At 38.8% G+C, this 23972-nt stretch overlaps 1 protein-coding gene across 2 annotated transcripts in view; it reads right to left on the bottom strand.

Moving 5' to 3' along the window:
- LOC127428830 (cytoplasmic polyadenylation element-binding protein 4-like) overlaps positions 1 to 21724 on the bottom strand; it is a 51052-nt gene extending 29328 nt beyond the window's left edge. For both annotated transcript variants that reach the window (XM_051677452.1, XM_051677453.1), the window contains exons 1-3: positions 21329 to 21724; positions 19504 to 20661; positions 3727 to 3817 (exon numbers count right to left, since the gene is read on the bottom strand). In XM_051677452.1, the coding sequence (XP_051533412.1) occupies positions 3727 to 3817; positions 19504 to 20607 (1195 nt within the window). In that variant the 5' untranslated portion in view covers positions 20608 to 20661; positions 21329 to 21724. The remainder of the gene's footprint in view (positions 1 to 3726; positions 3818 to 19503; positions 20662 to 21328) is intronic.
- Positions 21725 to 23972: the final 2248 nt, after the last annotated feature.

Here is a 23972-nt window from a genome sequence, read left to right as displayed (position 1 = left end):
TATGGTTTTCCAGAACACAATAATGGAGTCCCACCAAATGACACCGGCTCGATACAAATTCACAGATCACCACTGTTCTGAGGGAGCACACAAGCCATGCTAATGCCCTCGAGGTAAATAGTCATCAAAAGGAGTGTTAGTCAGGTTTCTGGTGTTAAATTATCTTGAAAAGTGCCCCTTTTTGTACGTGTCCTAGGCATTATTACAATACTCTCTCGGATCCAGATCATTTTCATTCTGATGCTGAGTTCAGCCACATTCAGTCTCCAGTAGAAGAATGAGAGGAAACATCAAGTAAAACCAGCACGGCTAGTACAGTTTCAATATTGTAACACACTTTAGTATTAACATGGCTCTGGCTGCCTTCTCCTTTTACTTATCTCTCTGAGAGCAGTATGGTGGCCAGGGCCAGCACACTATTTTGTTGTCTTAGAGAGAACAGAGAGCTCTTTTACAGGCAAAGGACAATGCTGGAAGCTATTCAAAGCAACTTGTACATTGGACTGATTCTCTTCCCCTGCCTCTTGTTTGGTCACCTCTGCCTTACTGGGTTGCTGTCTGCAGGGTCACCCTCTGAGCTCTGGGGGTGTACCCTTGCTCTGTTAGAGAAGTTCACCCTGAGAGCTGCCCTAGTTTGCTTATTGAGGGAATGTACTGTATGTGAGGATCAAGAAATATGTTCACAATATTTTTATTTAAAAATTACATAACATACTGATTTCACTGCAAAACCTCCTGCCCCCACTGCAGAGGGATGTAATATTTTTGCTTCATTGATTTTGCATTAATTTAATTCATTTATTGAATAAGACAAAAAACTTAAACCAAATATATTTCTAAATTCAAATTGCACAACAAACAAAATGAAAAAGCAATTAAAATAGCAAACATCATATTTATCCACCTCCCATTTGCTATTAAGCAAGTAACTGTCTGCGACAACAGGTGGAAAATTACTTATACAAATTAAGATCTAAAGAAAATTATATATGTAAACATAATAGTAATGATAATTGAAATATAACCCAATTGTTGTGAGAAGAAAGAAAACGCTGGACAGCTTATTTGCACCTCTGGTTTGCAGAGTTCTGTTTGTGTTTATTTTGCGAAAATGACCATCTGACTGCTCATTATCCAGCTTATTACAAGACAACTTGCCAAATAAATAAATGGACATGAAACCTGTAGAGATCACAGAGTGATACAAGTAGGAAACATGCCTCGCAATACCCAGATGACTGGTCTCTTATGTCTTAACCACCAGATGTGCGGTTGGTACTTGGAAATATCCGGCTGCTAGATGGCACCATTGACCAAACAGAATAGGGTATTCAAGAGACCCGTGTATTGATGTTGCAATAATGCAGTTTTTTTAATAAAAGAACACATGTAGCACTGCTCACCCCACAGACAGTACAGTCCCTCAATAACCAAACTAGGTTTATTTTTCTGGTTATTACTGGGATTTTTTCAATATATATGAGGTTTCATTCAATATATATATATATATATATATATATATATATATACTCTTGCAGCCTCTATGTCTGGACTGATATCACAGGAAAGACAAAGAAAATTAACACATTCAGTATATCGATTTTAAAAACTGTTGGCCGATTAATCAGTTATCGGCTTTATTACAACACCCTTGGTTCTCTGTATCGGCAAAATTCAATATTGGTCAACCCCTAATTGACTAGACAGTTGTAGATTGTGGAATTCACACAAGGTTGAACTAGCCTAATGCTTACGTTAATTGGTCAAATCAGGCACAGTCATCGGACAATGCCGATCATCTCAAATGGTCAATTTGACAACTTTAAAATAACAATAAAAAAATGGAACAGTTTCCTCCACAACATCTATTAACCTTGATAAAGCTAATTCTACAAAAATGAAACCCACACTGGACCACATAATGCAAATAAACAATTCCTATCAAGGAAAACCAGGCAGATGTGTTTGTGAAGACGTGTAGCCTCAGAGTTGTTTCTGAGGAAGGAGCTCTGCTGCAGAGATTCACATCTATTTGTAGGTCAACATACAGCTTTATCTCTCCTCTCACTTTGTTTGTGTGTATGTGTGTGTGGTATGCAGGCGTGCAATGATTCAGCGCTAATGGGCAGCTTTTCACAGCTGCTCACTCTCACACCAAAAATTGAACACATCTGATGTCAAGGAAATCTACAAAAGTATTTTTTGTAGAAAACACAGGGAGCAAAATGCCACTGGAGAAAGTAAAAAAAGGAAGAACAATGAGAATTAGAACTCCGCATTGACAAAGAGAACGGTTTTACGGCCTTTTCACTTTGTTCCATTAAAATTGTGATCGGTTCAATTGGGAATGGCCAATGGGACAGTAGCCAGTCACAGAGCCCATAAAAGGATGAGATTCAGTGTCTATTCCAGAACACGGGCTAATACATTTTTGGAATAACCAAAGTCTTTAAAGCAAGTCTGTGCACTTGGCGGCCATCTTTGAAATGCTCTCGGGCCAGGGCAGTTATTTTTGTATGTAAACAATCGGCATACAAGAGCATTTCCTATAAACTTGAATGGAAAAAGACCGAAATCTCGAGATGATGGTGCCATCATCGAGTGGTTATTGGTTAAAACAGCTTCTTTTACTGACCTCATGTGAATTCTACTCATAGAATGAGGCATAAAGTCACTGATAACACATTTTAATGTCATATTAGTTAAAGTTTTACATGAAGTATTGAGAGTCCTCATATTTAAATGTACTTCTAAACAACACCCACAGCAGTGTGGTGTGTGTCTGAATGTTCACAATGTACCGTTGCTCAGCTGTTTCAAACTTCTTTTTACCCCTGAATGAAGAACGAAGAAGAACTTCTCTGGAAGTATATCGGAGCCTTAAGGCAGGATTTCCTTTCTACATCTGTTGACAGTTCCAATTTATCTCATTCATTTTAATTGAACTGGCCCATCTCTGCTAAATAGTCTATTAACTGTCATTTGCATGCTTTTATTAAGGCTTTCAAGGGTGAGTCTTCATTGACTGTGCCTTGTGATCAGTTTCAAGCAGCATTAAAGAGGAACATGAAAGTGACTATGCAATAGACCTTTTTCAAAGCAGCACCATCTTTGATTTTTGACAGGGATGACAACAAGGCTATGAGGGATAGATGTACGGTCTCGTCAGTGAGTTGCACAGTTTTTTTAAAGTGTTTTTGGATCATGTTGATGAAACATTGAAAAAATATAATTCTTAAAAATTTCAGTAGACAAAAATACCAGACAACATGAGTTGGGGAAAATTAGATATGATCTAGGAGCTTTTTGATATCTTTATACTTTTCATGTCATTGTAGAGACGGTAAGTCTGTCCCTCACAGCCTTGTTTTCATTCCTGTGAATAAGGTCTATAACCAAAATGGAAGGAGAAATAGCTTACTAACAATGCTCACCCTTTACTTTCAATGAATTTTTTCCATACAATTAAAGTAAATAGTGCCTGAGGTTGTCATAAATGAAGACAGAATTTTCATTTTTGGGTGAACTAACCCTTTAAAGCAAACTTCTGGCAGTATTACTGAAGTGAAAGCCAGCTACAGCTTACATTTGATTAGACAGAGAGGGTAGTGCAACTCAAACCACATGTGAGTGGCTGCATGAATCTAATTGCTGGAAGGACAAAGGTTTTCGGCCATCAATACGGTACTTTGACACACAATCTCCTTTCTTGAACTCTTATCTTACCTTTCAGAGTGTCTTGCTCAGCCCTCATGATGTCAATCAGAGAGTTCTCCAGAGAGTGCATGTTGAAGCCATCGAAAGAACGAGGACGATCCTGTGCAGGGCGAAAAAGAGAGAGTATAATATGACAAGAAAAAAAATGATGACATTTTTCATATCACTCAGCTCTGCAGGAGCATCCCTTTCATCTACAATACAGTTCAAGCTGTGGAGCTTCTGTTCCTTTCAAAGAACTATATGCTGATGTGAAAGTTGAAAATGAAGTGCAACAGGGGGTCTAGACCATGATATAAATTCAAATTAGTTTAAATAAATACTCACTCACACTCTAGTATAAAATATGTGACAAGTGTAATGGTTGACATGATCTATAAACACAAAGGTCACAAGCTTGCTGAGACAGCGAGATACAGCTTGATAAAAAGCTCAACCAGACATTTCACTTGACATTTAACAGTTCCTCCAAGTACCAAGTGTTGGGTTACAATGACCAACAAATGACATTCAAGACACAAACCATTCACAACTCTTACCAATAGTGAAGTATTTCAATATTTTCTAAAAGAGACAAGTCCATTGAAATCACAGAGAAAAAGCCTGAAATTAAAGGAATGGTTCACGCAAAATAACCATTCTTCTGGCCATTATTTTGGTGACTTAAGGCGTGGTCACACATACCAACACAGAGCGAAATTTCGCTGGCAAAATGCAATCATATCAATGGAAATCCACGTAATAGTGAATTTCGCGTGATGAACTTCCGGTGGCAAGAATTTTCCCTAGCGGATTTCGCGTGGAGTTCAAGTTTGGTGAACTTTGGCCAATGGGAAGTTGCTTGGTTTGACAGCGACCTCTGTGTGGGCGTTGCTTCATACACAGCTACATGGAATATTCACAATGGACAAATAATATCATTTTAGCAGCGAGTTTCCTTTTTAACTTCAGTCTCACAGAGTATAAAGTGCAGCAGTTAAAAGAGGCCGCTTGACCATTATATTTTTGCTGGTTTCACACAAGCTCAAAGTCCGTGCATTTAGGCCATCAGTCCCCAGCATTCTGTCTAACATCTCCATTTTTGTGTTCCCCTGAAGAGAGAAAGCCATATCAGTTTGGAACAACATGAGGGTGATAAAATGTTGAAGAAATTTGTATTTTTGGTTGAACTATTACCAAAATTATTACTGACATTGACAAATTTGCCACAGCTCTCAAAGATGATGCAAGGGCAAAGTACTTTTTTATACACAAATATTACTTTTCTTGTTTGTCAATCAGTTAAAAGCATGCAGTTAAACAAGAATCTGGGTCATTGTTAGATACATAGCGTATAGCTTGAGTTCAGGTAATTCATGGTAGATGTAATAAAAACTGAGCTCTACGTTATGACTTCTGTTGTGAAGAGCTCAACTCGACTGGAGGGTGCCGTGATTAACCGAACAGTCCGCTCGTGCTCAGTCACGATCTGGCATCTGCTGAGATCTTCAGAGCAACACTCATCCCCCTCCGCTTAGAGAGGCTGCGTGCTCACGCAGGGCACTTATGATACAGTACAGGGCTGGCGCACCGATTCAGAACACGAGAGCGGGCCAAAGGCCATCTTCAGAATTACTGCACACACTGCACTCTGCTAAAAGCACTTTGATGAAGAACCAACCTCATAAAAGATGGGAGCCATCAGTGAGTGCGTTTACGTGCACGATCTTACATCGATTATGCTTAATAACCAGACAACATGGAAGGTCATCTAAATGCTTTAAACAGTGTCAGGGCTCAAGAATAAGGATTTTCTCTGCTGGTCTGATTAGGCCAGTAGTTCAGATTTTTAGTTGCCTTGAAAAAGACTTCACTGGCTCCACCACAAAAACTGAAAAATCTTATTTAAGCAACATCACTTTAAGTGTCAGAAATATAATATAATAATTTCATGTCCCAGGGTTTGATTTTTATAAAAACTAATAGATTTTTTTATTTTTGTTATATGAAGGTCACATTAAAACTGACTTTGACATTTTTTACCAGGCCTTTTTTATATTACAACTTTTCTAATTACTTTTATGTATAGAATTTGTTGTTTTAACCTCGTCCCAGACCCAGACTTTCAATATGAAACGTAATATCTTAATATTTTAATATTAATATTGAATGTAAATCTATTCTAAAAACAAATTATTACATATTTAACACTATGATAATCAAAACAAAGAATGAATAAACAAACCATTAAAAAAACAAAAAATTGAAAATGATTTATAAATTGTTCAAAAAATAATGTCCCACAGTTGTGGCATCATTTATATCACACCAAACAATTTTTCCACTAGTAAAGTTTTTCAAAACTTAGCGTACTTGTAAAGTCGAGAAAAGTGTCAATAAAGAGCATGCTTGAGATAAAATGAGAAGTGGTTTTTGAACAAAAGAAAATTCAAAAGGTAAATATCACTTGTAAATATTTTTATTGGGCATCATTTCCAATCAAACTGTAATTTTGTCAAATTATGCAAAACGTGTGAAGACATTTTAATTGTGTGTAGTTAGGATACATAAAATGTTAGCTATGAAATTAGCCTTACAAAGACAAAGGAGCCTGCCATAGGTTTAAATAACGGAAGAAAATGTCATTTCCATCACCGTCATTTCCAGCACAGAATTGTATACAGAATTTGAGATGTGCTGGAAATGACACTGTGATGGGAATTTCCATGATTCCCAAAAAAAACAAAAAAAAAAACAAAAAAAAAAAGACAAAAATGACATGCACCTCCTGTGATGCATGTACATGCACTAATGGACATTGTCAGCATAATTTATTTATTTTTTTAAACTAGTGAGAATGTGAAAAACTTTTTAACGAGAAGTTCTTTTAACAAATTCAGTGCTAAAAGCTCCTGCAGTTGAAGAAACAGATTTTTCATTGTTATCAGCATATTGTTTTACATGTAAACGCATCACTGACAAAACAAGTTGTAGGCTATTCTATAAGCCGCGTCTTATTAAAAAGGTGTTAATAAGCATTTCCTGCTAACGCGAAAGCTATTTTAGGTTTATCTATAATTAGACTGGTCCCACAGCTTGCCGACTCAAAAGGACTTTACCCACCGGGGGTATGTTTTCAGGCCATCATAGTTCAAGCTATATGGAAAAAATGTCTGCCGAGAGCTTTTCAGAAACGGACCTTGATGGAACACCCTGATGCGAGTGATTAAGTGTGGCATGTTACTGCTGTTTCAGGAACAACATTAATCTGAAATGTCATGGCTAAACTAATGAAAATGGGGGGGGGGGAGGGCAAGCAGCGGAGGCTTGACATTGTGGTTTTTTTTTGTAGCAGCAAAAGGTATTTCAATGCCTTCCACATCAAATTACTGTAAAGCCTATTAATCCAGCCTTTCCACATGGTTGGAGAGGCAGGAGTATGGAAACTTTCCATGGGGATTGACTCTGCTGATAAAATAATATGTAGAAAGAGCTCTTGGTCAGATATATCTTGCATAAAATAAGCATGACCGTCATGGCCTCTATTTTAGGCCTCTTCCCATTGGAGGATGTTAAATGTGACTTTATTTAAAAGCCAAATACATTTAAACTCAGTTTTTCACAATTCCTGACATCTAATCATAGAAAACATTCCCTGTGTTAGGTCAGTTAGGATCACTACTTTATTTTAAGAATGAGAAATGTCAGAATAATAGCAGAGAGAATGATTTATTTCAACTTTTATTCATCACATTCCCAGTGGTTCAGAAGTTTACATACACTTTGTTAGTATTTGGTAGAATTGCCTTTAAATTGGGTCAAACATTTTGGGGAGCCTTCCACAAGATTCTCACAATAAGTTGCTGGAATTTTGGCCCATTCCTCCAGACAGAACTGGTGTAACTAAATCAGGTTTGTAGGACTCCTTGCTCGCACATGCTTTTTCAGTTCTGCCCACAAATTTTCTATCAGATTGAGGTCAGGGCTTTGTGATGGCCACTCCAATACATTGATTTTGTTGTCCTTAAGCCATTTTGCCACAATTTGAAGGTTTGCCATTGTCCATTTGGAAGACCCATTTGTGACCGAGCATTAACTTCCTGGCTGATGTCTTGAGATGTTGCTTCAATATATCCACATAATTTTCCTTCCTCATGATGCCATCTATTTTGTGAAGTGCCCCAGTCTGCAGCAAAGCACCCCCACAACATGATGCTGACACCCCCATGCTTCATGGTTGGGATGGTGTTCTTTGGCTTGCAAGCCTCACCCTTTTTCCTCCAAACATAACAATGATCATTATGGCCAAAAAGTTCAATTTGTTTCATCAGACCAGAGGAAATTTCTCCCAAGGATGAACCAAACTTGTGGAGGTCCAAAATTTTTTTTCTGAGGTCTTGATTGATTTCTTTAGATTCTCCCATGAGTTTAAAGGTAGGCCTTAAAATACAGTACTGTGCAAAAGTTTTAGGCACTAGTAAAACATGTGGCATAGTAAGGATGTCTTCAAAACTAATGCCATAAATAGTTTTCATTTATCAATTAACGTCATTCAAAGTCCAGTAAACAAAAAAAGCTAAATTAATATTTGGTGTGACCAACTTTGCCTTCAAAACAGCAGCAATTCTCCTAGGTAAACCAGGACACAGTTGTTCTTGGTTGCTGGCAGATAGGATGTTCCAAGCTTCTTGGAGAATTTGCCACAGTTCTTCTATCTGTTTAGGCTGTCTCAACTGTTTCTGTCTTTTCATGAACTCCCAAACTGACTCGATGTTCAGTGGGGGGATCTGTGGGGGTCATGCCATCTGTTGCAGGGCTTCCTGTTCTTCTATTCTATTTGCAAAATGAATGTTTGGGAGTCTAAAATTTATATTTCCTAATGACACACTAAAGCTGAAGATATAAATAACTATTTTACAGTTTTTTTGAAATATCTTATGTGTCTAAGACTTTTGCACAGTACTGTACATCCACAGGTACACCTCCAGTTGACTCCAATTAGCCTATCAGAAGCTAACTGGCTAATTGCCTAAAGGCTTGACATCATTTTCTGGAATTTTCCAAGCTGCTTAAAGGCACAGTTAACTTAGGATGTGTTCACACTTGGCAGGTTTGGTTCGATTAAAACGAACTCTGGTGCGATTGCTCTGTTAGTGCGGTTCATTTGAACAAGTGTGAACGCTGCCATCCGAACCTTGGTGCTCACCAAACAAGCGGACCGAGACCGCCTGAATAGTGGGTCTCAGTCCGCTTCCAAACTAACTCTGGTGCGGTTTGATTGATATATGAAGGCAACATGGACCAAAGACGTCTAAACGGACCAAAAACAGGAAGTAATTTGCCTAATACTGACCTCAAGCATACCTGGTTCTTCTCATCATAGGAGCTATGTTGCCCATTACAGTTCAGTACAGGACTCGGAACCGCCATCAGCCATCCTTGCAGCATATCTTCGTATGTGTGTGCAACGGAGAAATTCCTGCCGCTGTTTTGACTCCTTTACACATTTTATTAGCTCTTCGTTTGTTCGGTGGTGGCGTAGTGGACTAAAGCACTGAACTGGTAAGCAAAAGGTTGTTGGTTCAATCCCCACAGGCACCACCATTGTGTTCTTGAGCAAGGCACTTAACTCCAGGTTGCGTCTTTATGCATAAATGTAAATGTAAACCCAGCAGCCAGCATTGTTTTGGATGTTTGGAAAGTTCAGTCACAAAATATACCTCTTAAAAGCTGTCTAATCAGGTTGACTTTTTCCTGACGCCTTTTGTTTTATATCTTTAGGTTCGGTGTTAAAAATGCCAGTGTGAATGCTAAGCGAACCAGGACTAAATGTATCATTTTCTTTTTTTGGTCTGGACCAAGAGGACCAAGAGAACCGAACTACAAGTGTGAACACACCCTTAGTGAATCTAAACTTCTGACCCACTGGAATTGTGAAATAGTCAATTAAAAGTGAAACAATCTGTAAACAATTGTTGGAAAAATTAATTATGTCAGTAGAGGTTCTAAACGACTTGCCAAAACAATAGTTTGCTAATATGAAATCTGTGGAGTGGTTAAACAAATGAGTTTTAATGATTTCAACCTAAGTGTATGTAAACTTCTGACTTCAACTGTAGCTTTAACACAAGCTTAACAATTTGTGTAGAAAGGCAGAAAGTTTTAAAGGGATCATTTACACAAAAATGAAAATTGTGTCATTTATCCACCATCATTTCATTCCAAACCATTTCATTCCAGACTTCCTTGTGTGGAACACATGAGGAGACATTTTGAAGAAGGTATGTATGGGAAAGACCAACTTGAACAATGAAAGCCTACATTGGCGGGGGCTGTCATGCTCCAAAAAGGACAAAAAAAAGCACCATAAATGTGGTCTATCCGACTTGTTCACTATATTCATAGTATAGGGGCAATAGTTACTGGAAAAAAATTTAAACTTGTGCAAATACTTTTGAGACAGAAAGATGCTTTTTGAGTAAGAAATTAGATGAATCTTACACAAAATAACCACTTCAGAAAAGGGTGCACCATTCCCTTATAATTTCAATCACATTTAGCATTTCATAACATCTCAAGTACTCTATAAACAAATGAATCTTCAACGTGATTGGGTCAGTCTATTACTATGTTTACGTACACACCAGAAAGCTGCTTATTGCGAGAAAGCAGCATTCCGGTTTACATGCACTGTTTAAGCCGTGTACGCTTTAATCTCGTATACATGCGGCTCGGTCAGTAAGCAGCTTTCCCCATAGTATGAGGAAGACTTTTCTATTTTAGTCTCTGTTGCTTGGCTTTATTTCCAGATATTCCAGAGTTGCTGCTGTGTTTGTAACCTTAACTTTCTATTGCAACCTGCAGCGGATCTGAGCCACAATAATGGGGTTTCCATCTTACTTAAAACTCTGGGATTCCCTCAGTGTATTAGCGCATAAACACAAACATGAGGGACAGTCAATATTTTACATTGGCGTGTATAAATGGGTACAGTTTACAGTGTATGTGATTTTGCCACTGTACTCCTTGAAATGTTGAATTTATTCCGCTGTGTTGACTTGTTGTTGGGCTCCATCCCATGACGTTTGTTCTCCATTTGGCACATGCGCACTCTTCAAAAACCTGTTAGAATGCAGCTCATGCGTTAACATGACAACATTAAGCCAATTTCTCCATGAGAACCGTTTTCTTAAGTGCATGTAAACATGGTCAATGTGAGCCCACTTTTAACAATCTTCAGAGCAAATCTATTCGCCCCACTTAAGAAAAACATGGGGGCTTTTAACCCTGTAACCAGGGGGCTTTTTACCCCAAATACTATCCTTTTAGTTAATGCGCAGTTATTGAAAAACTTTGGATTTAGCAATCTCGAACAAAAGATTGAAAAAAAAAATTTAAAAAATTATTGTCTAAAAATAAATGTAACATTTATTAACATTTAAAATGTAATAACGTAAAAGTTATTAATGTTATATCAAATTATTTCAAAATTAGCCTTTAGACATTACATGTGAACACCTCATTGATCAAAGTTTTGAAGTGCAGAGTGACAAAGAGGTGTTTAGGAAAGTGCATGGGGGGAAGATTTACCCTATCACGAACTACTTTTCTCTCCATCACACCACAAAAAACCAACAAAGATACAGAAACAGTTTGATGCACTATGGTGCTCTGGGTGGATGCCCATGTTGAGGCAGCCAGCTCATCTCGAGGCCCACGCAATCATAGAAGACTTAAGAGAAGATTACAGAGAGCCAAGATGATGGCTGGAATTTACAAAGCAAAAGACCTGGCTAGTAAAGTGCACAGTGCCCTAAAAACACACCATACACATGAGGGTAACGAAAGAGTGTATAATGTTACAGAATGAAGCTAGAAAGGTTTGTAAAAGGCATAAATGTGAATTTTAAAAAAAGAAGTGAGAACGATTTGCATGCAGCACAAAACGTCAGATAGAAAAATGTAAAGTGTGTCATATTGGGAAATTGTGCTGTCAAATCCTTGGCTAACCCTCGATAAAGCAGAGCAACAGATGACTATTTGCCGTGGGCACCTGTGCCTGTGAAAATAGCCAAACAAAAGCTGGACTTGCCAATAAAACAAACAGCTTTAAAATATCTCCATGTCAGCTTGATCACTAATTGAGACTTGGGCGTATAACAGCCCATTTGGGTAAAAAAAAAAATTTTAAATGACACTTTCCATCAGCCATATTTGTTTTTTTGTTTTCTTTAACAATGTCTAAAATCATCTAACCTCGTCATGATAACCATCTTCGCTGTCATTAATTGCATGTCCCATTTCTCATTTTCTCTCAGAGCAACTGCTTAATTACACATCTCGCCAGTGCCTGTTCATGTGTGAGTCTGTCAACGTGTGAGTGTGTGCTTGTGTGTGTTTGTGTCCTCCTCCCCCCTCCGGAGACAGCCTTTGCTTTCACACCAAACATCAGATATTCTTGGCTGAGAGTACACAGAGCCTGTGGAAACTTCCAGCAACATTATGCAGTGCTGGGAATCACATCACGTATTCAACCAGCTGGAGCAAATAGCTGTGAATAAGAGCGGCCTGTTCTCGGCAGTGGAAGCCACAGGTTCCGAGTAATATCGAATACCTTTAGTTAGTTGCTTTCACAGAGAACGTAACACGTCTAAAACAAAACTTCTGGCTGACCCAAGTTGCCAGAACAGACGATGACCTTTGTGTCCAAACGGCTGAATAAGAGGATCTCGAAGGCACCTGTTCCCTGGAATCTAACGAGAGTATGTGGGGCATTTAAATGGAGGTAAAATAAATGCGAGTTGATGGCATATAGAAATGACACAGTTTACTAGAACTGGGTAAAAATATTAATTTTTCGACGAATTGCGATCAAGCATCCCGATATCGATTCTTAAACCCCAAGATTGATCTATGCACAACCCTCTACAATGCAAGTAAATCACTTGCATATGTGACCAAATCTTGCACTATAAGACTAAAAATGTCCGTTATTAGCCACTGGCTGGTACATTTTCAGATTTCACTTGCCATTGATTGTGCAGTATAGTGGCGAAGAAGTTGAGCGCCAAGATCCTTTCACTGTGTGTTGAGAATAAAAGTTTGGTTTGACTCAGTGTAATCCATGCAATCCATTTGTCATTGAAAAATGTCTCTTTTAATATCATTTCCGTTATTCAACAAAAAAATAAACATTTTGCCTCATTCTAATCACACATCGCACGTATGCGGTAAAGATGTGTGCTCAACCAAAACACCTAGCCTATGCAAGACTTTTGCTGAACTGCTGCTACTCTTCAAGAGACAGTACCATTTTAGCATTTGCTTTACATATCAATGTAAATACTTTGTAAGTAGTACAAATTATACATGTAAACAATGAACATGTAATTATATATTTATTTATCCGCAATATAATTTGTCCAATTTCAAGACATCATATGTATTGATGGATGGATGGATTTATTGACCTGGATGTCTATTTTAAAGCTTAAATGTGACCAAAAGGATGAAAAACTAATAATGAAACAAAATACATAAAATTTATATTTTCATAATGTACAAAGTTAGAAGGTCCCCTCTATAATTTTAACAGCATTAGCTCAAATAGAATTTCTTTCATATGTAAGCAAAATAGACATTCTAACTGAAATATATCCAAATGAATCAAATCAAATTGGGAATTTTGTTTCAATGCCCAGCCCAACTATTCACTGTAACCAAAGTCTTTCTAGCAAGACAGTCAACTGGCGGCCATCTTTGGAACGCTCCAGAGAAGCTATTTCTAGTCATGCTTCTATCTACTTGAATAAGGGAAAGACTGGAATCCAAAAAAGAGTTGGTCAAGGTTATGACCAAAGAGCATATTTCAAATCAGCTGTCAAATCAGACAAACTGGAATCATACATTTTGCTTCTTTACCTCAGATTACGCTAAAAAAGCTAAATTTTCCCGGCTTGTATAGCTAATGCGCATGCGAGTTCTCAAGTTGATTGACAGCCAATGTCTGTATCCAAAAGGTGATTGGTTGTTTCACCTGTAAGGTGGGACTGCCTTTCTATATCCCTTGACTGTTGTGCGTTCCAATTTCTACCGTTCATTTTAATAGAAGTCTCAGGCTAAATAGTCTCTGCTGTAACAAGGCCTGTTGCGATTATTTGAATTAATCGTGATCATTTGAGATAACCCCTATTATTGCACACTTCAAATTCAAATCACATTTTTATTGTCCAAATAAGGTTATTTTAAGCTAGTATAGATAATGCCAAAATCTATAATCGCAATTATTTGTATGACAATTAACCTTCAGCCAAATTTCATAGTTGTGACAGCCCTAAATGTAACACTAAATGTAGAGCTAGCAGAAAGTGCTGGTCATTAATTTCCAAAAGGTACCAACAAACATTTGATTCCCCTAAAAAATAGAAAGAGGAGGACACCAGCAATGTCACTGAATGTGCATGAAATGAAGGTTGTCACAACAAAACCATGAGAGACAAGTTACAAGGACTAGGCCACATGCAAATTAAACAGGCCTGCTAAATGAAACCACTTTCACCTCATTCTCAGCTGTACATCCTTGGTCTTAAGTATTTTTAATAGGGCTGTCGACCTATAATTTTTTTTTAACTAATTAAGCGCACAGTTTTCTGTGATTAATCATGAGTAATCATGGTGCACAGTACATTACAAAAACAAACATTAAAATACAATAAATTAAATTTATACTTTGTCTCAAACAACATACAAGTATCATTTATTGTAATTACTTAAATATGTACATGTTAAAAAAATTTTTGCAGATAGAGTTAAATTACACACATTTTTACAGGTATAAAATCTTTGATACAAGTATATATATACACACCAAAAAACAAATCAGTGGAAATGCTGTAATTAAAAGTTTCAAAAACGTATGATGTTTTCCAGTGCACTTTAACAATGGGATCAAATTAGCAGATAGAATTCATATCAAGCGTTATTGGCCAAATAAATTTAAGTCTACACTGCCAAGGCATAAGACAGTATACTTACACATACAAACCAAATTGAAGGATTAAGTTTAATTTGCTGAAGTTCAAAATCTCTAAACTATTATTTTCTCTGGCTCATAGTGCAAGTCTCTATCGCGCGGTTTCGTTTTTGACATTGGTTCAGATGACAGCGAGTGAGCATTTTCGGGGATGCGAAGAGATACATTACGGCAGCCCATATCTCTCCCACACCTGTGACCTGGCTCACTACCTGCAGGTGAAGTCTCCATTCTCCATACAGTAAATCCACTCCCGTGTTTATTACAGTATGCGCTGGACATGCGTCGAGTTTAATGGTAAGCGTGCTCCACACAATCAGTTTCTGTGCTAGGATGTGCAGTTGAGTCGAGCGTATAACTTCTGGCAATTTATGTATGCTAATTTTAGCCACAGGATGTGGGGAAATACATTAAAGAAATTGTATGAAGTGAAAAAAAAAAAAAAAACAGATGCTGCATTGTGTTAATTTTTTGACACATTAAAAAGTCAACTATTAATCCTAGCAATTAACGCGTTAAATTTCCCAGCCCTAATTTTTAATGAGGTATGCAACCTTTTATCTTGAAAGGAATACTTTATTTAATATGCTGCCAATGCATCCAGCTTTCTGTGTCCTATATCTTCACCATCATAACCAACCCTCCCTTGAAGACACACATGCTCTAAACAAACAGGAGTGGTTCTAACATAGCTTATAAACACTGCATTGAATATCAAACATAGCCTAGTATAGGGATGGGCTCGAGTACTCGGATGTGGCAGCAATGATCGATCATGAAAACGATGACCGATGGTGATCATGCATGATGTGACTTTTCACTTAACTGGAAATTCAGTGACAATTACCTGACAACTAAACACACGTGTCAAAGGAGGAGCTTATTTTTAATTTAGAGATTGATTACGTTGTGATTTTGAGGGGTACATTGATTATCAGAGACATTTCATAGCAACCAAACTGATATACGATGCTGCAAAGTTATTACGATAATCAAAAAAGAGTGAAATTAACTGTGTTTTGAACACCTGTCTCTGCAAAATGTTTGCTAAACACGTTTTATTATCATTTAATGTAAGAACTTTGACTCGTTAATGGATATTATTTAATATAAGTGAATATTTTTGTCATTGACTGTGAACCTCACTGCCCTGGGCACCGAAATGTTTGCGTGATGTAACACACACCTGCATCTAGATGAAATGTGAGTTTAAGATTTCCGCACCAGTTTCCAAGTTAGAAGTCCAACATAATGTGTCATTCCGTTGCACTTTCCCCCAGTTGAAAGGTGGAAATTCCAACTCTCCGAGTTGAACGCTTCATGAATTAACACAGCAACAACAATATGGAGCATCGTGGCTTTGCACACAGCAGCGAACACTTGGGCACGCGCGCACACACACACACACACGGCATGTGGCAGAGGACTCAACGTGCTGAAGCAGCGCATATACAGCAGGTGAGTGTTTCAAACATATAGACAGAGCTCAACAAATGGAACAGAATGCAGCGTCTTCAAAACTGAACTTCAACTTAACACACATATTAAAAAAGCGATGGTTATGGCGTCTCCTGTTAAGCCAACTGCGATTTGAAAATAGACAGTTCAGACAGTCACTAAAAAAACTGGTGCACACTTACTAAGATTACTACTAGATTACTTCGATTCCTGAAGGAAGAACAGACAGATGCGCGTTGTGCACTTTCTTTCGAGTTGGGCAGCGAATCTTCACATAATGACAAAATATGATGCATTATATTTTTACTATGCAATCTTTTGCACATTTTGTAACAGATTATTTTATAACAGTTTATAATAATGAATAGACGATACACTGGAACAACAAGACGTAATGCAGCAGCCAAAGACATTTGTCAGACATGTTATTATATATACAGTTACGTATGTACATGTCATTGCCCCGAGTACTCGACGAGTAATTAGTCATAGTACTCGAATAGTCAAAATGACTAAAATGCCCATCCCTAGCCTAGTATTACTGCTGTAGCAGAAATGAATTGATCCGGATTGGTCGTGACATTAATGTTGTTATCACCTTTACAAACCATGAGATTCCGTTAATCCAACTAGCTCCACTACTGAAGTCTGACACAAGGCCCTATATATACACTGAATAAAACAGTTTGGCCCAAATTTTATAATCTGTGCTACTATAATACAATGGCTTATGTAAATGTAATCAAATGCTAAAAGAGGTCAAAAGCTACATGTCAACATTCTAATTATTTGCTTTGGAAGATTAGCATAAAACCATCCAAGACGGTGTAATGCCTGGCAGTACTTCATTTTTTGAGCTGATGTCAGCTACTAAAATCTCACAGAGCTGTTTGGTAAACAAACCAGGCAGGGCAAAGTTAGTCATCAACGCCTCTGGCACATGTTGCACTAGGCCCAAGTCATGCAGAATTTGTCGCAATATGCCATGAGACAGCAGTAACAGGCAAATTTGAGCTGTGCAATGGTGCACAAAAAAACAACATACATTATGGTGGAGTTACTTTAAGTGGTAAAACAAAACTCCCCACATTCGACCAAAGTGGGTTTTTTAATGGCTGATGCTGATAACAATATCTAGACAAAGTTGGCCAATGGCTGATATCATGCCAAAATACACATAAAAATAACAGTGATAGCAAATTAGACTTACACAACAGTGCTTAAATTAAATGAACACTTAGGCCTTTTTTTTTTTTACAATAGTTTACTCAAATTTGAAGAATAAATAATCTAAACCAGAAAATGCATTATTCAAGGTTACAGCGAGACACTTACAATGGAAATGAATGGGGACCATTTTTTAATGGTTTAAAAAGGCAGAAATGTGAAGCTAATACTTTTATAAAAACACAACATTATTAAATTAATTCTTCTGTAAAACATTGTTTTATTTGAGCTGTAGAGTTCGTAAATTGTCGTACCTGGATTACGCTATTGTAAAATTTTACTTTTCACAGAAAAAGCTATCAAGCGATTTTATTACACTAAAATCATGTTAAAACATAATTTTCAAGCCTTATGGCTATACTTTAAAAAAAGGGAGTATTTTAACGATTACGAATTGGCCGCATTCACTTCCATTGTAAGTGCCTCACTGTAACCCAGCATTTTAATGATGCTGTCAACTGAGCTTAACTTGCATTGAACCCAGAATATTCTTAGAAAAAAGCTGAAACTTTTTACTTGAGCGTTACACGTTCAGTTGATCGGCCAAGTGCGCACAGTTATATGCATAATCTCAAAACGGCTGATACACTGCCTGGCCAAAACAAAAGTCGCCATTTGGATTTAAATAAGCAGATCCTTAAGAGCCTATGATTGGATCATTATTGCAGTGATTAATATGTTTCAGCTGGCAAACATTCTTTTAACCCTAACTGATGCAGTATATAGCTTCTAATTTCTTAAACAACCATGTCGGAAGACGTATCCCGTAGTCATGGAAAAGATGTTACTGTGTGTCACAAGGGCCTGCATCAAGCAAAAAAAAACAACTAAGGAGATTGCTGAAATCACTGGAATTGGGATAAGAACTGTCCAAGACATTATTAAAACCTGAAGGATAGTGGTGAACCGTCAGCTTCTCAGAACAAATGTGGTCGGAAAAAAATCTAGAATGATCGTGATCGGGGATCACTAAAATGCTTGAAGTCACATCGTAAAAAATCTACAGTAGAACTCACAGCTATGTTTAATAGTGAAAGTAAGAGCATTTCCACACACACAATGTGACGAGAACTTACAGGATTAGGACTAAACAGCTATGTGGCCACAAGAAAGCCATTGTTAGTGAGGCTAATCGGAAAAAAACGACTTCAATTTGTTAGAGAGCATAAAGATTGGACCGTAGAGCAATGGAAAACGGTCATGTGGTCTGATGAGTCCAGATTTACACTATTCCAAAGCGACGGGTGCGTCAGGGGAAGAAGGGAAGTGCATGAAGCGATGCACCCGTCATGCATAGTGCCCACTGTACAAGCCTCTGGAGGCAGTGTTATGATCTGGGGTTGCTTCAATTGGTCAGGTCCAGGCTCAGCAACGTTATGCGGCAATAAAATGAAGTCAGCTGACTACCTGAATGAACTGAATGACCAGGTTATCCCATCAATGGATTTTTTTCTTTCCTAAAGACACAGGCATATTCCAGGACAACAATGGCACGTTTCATCAGGCTCAAATTGTGAAAGAGTGGTTCAGAGAGCATGAGGAATTATTTTCACAAATGAATTGGCCACCACAGATTCCTGACCTTAACCCCATTGGAAGTCTTTGGGATGTGCTGGAAAAGACTTTACAGAGTGGTTCGACTCTCCCATTATCAATACAAGATCTCGGCCAAAAATGAATGCAACTCTGGATGGAAAAAAATGTTGTGACGTTTAAAGGTTGTCGAAACAATGCCACAACAAATGCGTGCTGTAATCAAAGCTAAAGGCAGTCCAATGAAATATTAGAGTATGCAACTTTTTTTTTGGCCAGGCAGTGTATATTGTCAATAAGTAGTTACTATTACAAGGCCCAAATGGAATCTGCAGACCTTTTTTTTTTTTACATTTTGAGCGCAGATTTTAAGGGGAATTCTGCAGTAGTAAAATGTGTCAAATAGAGCTTGAATAGTAGCTGAAAGCATCATGAAATTAGCCAATTATGCAAGGGGTGGGGAATGCATAGAACTTTTATGAATGACATATATTTTGCATATGGGCCTGACTATTTCAATTATTAGGCAGATCATTATGTCAACATTGTATACGCACCTGAAAAGGGAATACGTTCTCGCTTCTGCTCTCATCCATCCATGACTTGGGGTTAAAGCCAGGGCTGGCACGGGAGTACTTCTGCTGGGGAATGTGGTTGTTGGGGAAGGTCTTCTTGAGCGGGGAGATGGAGTTCAGAGGTGCCATGCCACCATTCAGGCCTCTGCGGTACTCACGGCCCTGGGAGCCACCCCAACCGCCATAACCCCCACCTGGGCTCCAGGAGGTGGAAGAGGGTGAGGGCGAGGGACTCTGGTAGCTGCCCCAGGGTGAGGGAGGTTTGCTCATGTTGTTGGAGAGATGCGGCAGCTGGCCAAAGGGGGCGCTGCGGTGGGGGAACGGCGGCGGGTGGGGGCTGGCCGGGGATCGACGATGCTGCTGGTGCTGGCTGTGAGGATGCTGGAAGTGGGGGTGAGGGGGGGGGTGCTGCGAGATTGGACCAATCTGAGAGGAAAAGTTGCCTCCGAAGCCTGGGCTGGTATGGTGGGAGAAATTCTGGAACAGAAGAGGGCCATTATTAGCCGAGGCTGCCGGGTTGAAGAAGCCCATGTCCTCGTTGATGATGGTGGAGGGGGTGGGGGGAATAGCAGCCGACCAGTTGTTGAAGCTGGTCAGGGAAGAGGAGGTGTTGGACTGAGCGGCCGTGCCCAGCCCCGAGGGTTCTTGATAGTCAAAGGGTGTCATTACGGGGGACTCTAAACGCAGCTTCTCCTTGCCGTTGGTCCCCTCGGACGATCCGCTCTCAACTTTACTCTCTTCAGATCGAGCCTTTTCCAGCTCAGAGATGATACCACTCTCCTGGTGGCCAGGGGAGAGCTGCTGCTTCTCTGGGGTCTCTTGCAGCTCTTGTTGCTGGGTTTTGGGCTTCTCCGAGCCCAGGATTTCATCTTGTATGTTGCTGTGAGCGGTGGCTGCCGGGAACAGCCAGGTTGAGCCACTGCTACTGCCATTCCCAGCCGGGGTGCTGCTTATGAAAGCGGCGGGGCTTGCGGTCGCATTCTGGTGGTGGTGCGGCGGTTGCAGGTGTGGGTGAATTCTTACTGGGAAAGCAGACTTGTTGCCAGTGTTGTTTTGCACCAAGACTCCAAACCCGTAATCCCCCATTTATGTTCTCCAGTTCAACCTGGCTCCAACACAGTTATTCTTGCTTCCAATGTCCTGGAAAAGAACAAAGATCCATGGTTAAACTCAAAAATACACCATGACGCAGCTGCACAAAGCAGAAGCTGAAACAGAATAGTTGACATACTAGAAACACTGAGGACACCCTTTCTTGACAAACTATGTGGCACTACGCCACCAGACGTCAAAAATACTGACTAAACAGAAATACGACACCAACATGGCCAGGGAATTTCGTATACAGCATGTTCAGGTTTTCAAGTATTAAAATAGATTGGTTATTAAAGATCCCATAAGTTATAAAGGTCTCTCTCAGGATCTAATTATAGACTCGTGACGGTCTCTTCAGCTAGCAGCTAACAGGCTACCGGCTTATTCACCAGGAACTGCTCATATCATGCGAAAGGCCGACTCGATCTCGTTAATCTGACACATAAATAATAGGGTCAGGAACCGTACACGATAAAATATCGCTTTGGTACCGAATAAACAAGATATATGCATTACAATCCTCAGAATATTCTTCCTTTTTCAACGAACGTTCTCTGTGTCTCGTGCCAAAAAATTATGACGTCTTCTGATCTCGCGCAACAATTATCGAAAAATCACGAACTAATATACATAAAACCACAACATACGTTTAATATAAATTATATATCATAACTACGTCCATCAAAATCAATAAACAAACATCAGTTTTCACCTTATGGGCTGATCCAAGCGATGACTGAGCACAGACACTCGTTCCAGTTATTATCACAGCGAAAAACTAACGCAGAGTCTGAAATAAACTAATGATGTGATATCTTAAACAGGGGCTATTTAATCCGACAGGAGTGTCTATTTTTTTCCCTTCCTCGTCTTGACGTGTCCTGCCTTCTCAATGACACAGCCCTATCTCGCTTTAGCCAGCTGCTAACCTTTAAATCACTCGTTTCAACGGTTTTACGTCATTGACTTTACTATTAAAAGACTAGTTTCGTTACTGGTGAACTGCAATGCGTTCACTCGTCGTTTTCATTGTTAGATTTTCGTTTCTCTGTCTCTTTTTTCACCAGCGCACTGCTGCTACCGCTGCTGTCCTTCTCTTCTACACGGCACAATCTACTGAAGCCAAATGACAAGGAGAGCAGTCCACACACACTTCCGGCTAAAGCCCCGCCTCCATTTGACCAAACCCCGCCCATTAACTCAGACAAGCCGTTTGTTCCGCCCACGCTGGTGGAGATACCGTCGTTCAATTGGTCAGCGCGCATGTTATTCCCGCCCTCTTTTTTCCTAATTTGGATATGCGTCTGCTCTTTAAGGTCATTTAAATAATGAGGCTCCGCCTTTACCCCATAAATCTCCTCCCAGTAAGGTCATTATTAAAGCTAATCATTATTTTGAAATGTTTATGCTTACTTTTCAATTATTTAGTAAGCATATGAAACAGAATAAAAAGTACTTTAAGTTTATTTAGTTTAAATGTTAACTGATTTGCTCTCTCTGTATAAAACAATACCTTAATATTAGTAATTCTGCAAATTAGTATTATTGTTTAAAATGACTGTTGTATATTTCTTTATATATTATTAAATACAATTTTAAACGTGATGTCAAAGCCCCATTTATATTAGTCATTACTAAGAAAATAATGACTTAAAAATGAATGTTTCCTGAGTTACAAATTAGCACATTAGAATAATTTCTTGTTAAAACAATAAAAAATGGTTGTGCTACCTAATAAAGTATGTACATCACAATAAAGTGTCTTTTTTCAGTTGCTAAAAAAAGAAACAAATTGAAACAAATCTCTCCAGAAATTCTTAAACTTTAGAAGGAAAGTGTATATTTCTGCTCTGCTTTCAAAACTACTTGTTTAGAGCTTTTAAAGTCTAAATATCTAATGTCTTGGGCTACGTCCACATTAATCCGGATAAATTTGAAAACGGCGTTTTAGTTTTCGAAACGCTCTCCGTCCACACTGCTGTTTGCAAACGTTCTCCAAAAGTTGCTCGTCCACACTGAAACATACGAAAACACTTAAATTCATTAACTGAACATGCAAGAAACCTAAGAAGCGTGGCCCTGCGTTATTTCCATGTATGGTCTGAAATGCAGTTGTTCTCATGTTACCACGAATAGCAATTCAGTATAAACTTTCCATCATCTTGCAATGTGAAGATTGTACAAAATAACATTTATTTTTAACAACACTATCAAAGTAGATAGAAGGCACAACAACACCGCCACAACATGGGCCGCCATCTTGCTTGTTTCGGGTTAAATGGATCACATGACTGCATCCCATGTCAACAAATATGTCATTGTTTTCAGATATCTCCATTTGCCCTGTCCACACTACCACGTAAAGATGGTGTTTTTAAATGTATCCACTTGGGAGAGTGTTTTTGAAAAGCTCAGTTTTTGCTGCACAAAAACGCAGTGTGGACGGAAGGCCAAAATGTAGCGAAATTAATGCATTTTCAAACGAAAATGGATTAGTGTGGACGTGGCCTTAAAGGTGCACTCAGTAACTTTTGTGTTTGTGTCATCTTGGACCTACAGTGACACCTAGCAACTTGGATGCAGCATCATTTAAAATCAATAGTTTTCAGTTACAGATGACATTGTAGAAATTCACTATACACAGTCAGCCTTGATTAATTTAATAATAGAGTGAAAATGTCCAATATCAAGGCAGTTACTGAGATTAAGCAAGTAGTTTGCGGTTGGTCATGTGATTCTAACATGGCAGCCCCCATGTGTGGACCCTCTCCATGTAGAATAAAACAGCTTTTATAAGGTTACTGATATGACTGGAGTCTTCATTTTAATGTGTGCTCATGATTTCCTACATATATTGCAAAATTACAATTCATGTCTTTAGGAGTTAAACTTTTTTAATGAAGAAAGAATTACTGAGTGCACATTTGGTGTAGCCAAATAAAAGTGGAGGTCTTCAAGAGACATTTATGCAGCATAAAATGCAATGTTTTTTTTTTTTGTTTGTTTGTTTGTTTTGTTGTGGATTTTCTCCCCTTTTTCTCCCCAATTTGGAATGCCCAATTCCCAATGCACTCTAGGTCCTCATGGTGGTGTAGTGACTCGCCTCAATCTGGGTGGCAGAGGACGAATCTCAGTTGCCTCCGTGTCTGAGACCATCAATCTGCGCATCTTATCACATGGCTTGTTGAGCACGTTAACATGGAGACATAGCGCATGTGGAGGCCCATGCTATTCTCCGCGGCATCCACACACAACTCTCCAAGTGCCCCACCGAGTGTGAACCACATTATAGCAACCACGAGGAGGTTACCCCATGTGACTCTACCCTTCCTAGCAACCGGGCCAATTTGGTTGCT

Source organism: Myxocyprinus asiaticus, chromosome 38, assembly GCF_019703515.2.
Source record: "Myxocyprinus asiaticus isolate MX2 ecotype Aquarium Trade chromosome 38, UBuf_Myxa_2, whole genome shotgun sequence".
Lineage (NCBI taxonomy): Eukaryota > Metazoa > Chordata > Actinopteri > Cypriniformes > Catostomidae > Myxocyprinus > Myxocyprinus asiaticus.
This window is presented reverse-complemented; position numbering and strand designations above follow the sequence as displayed.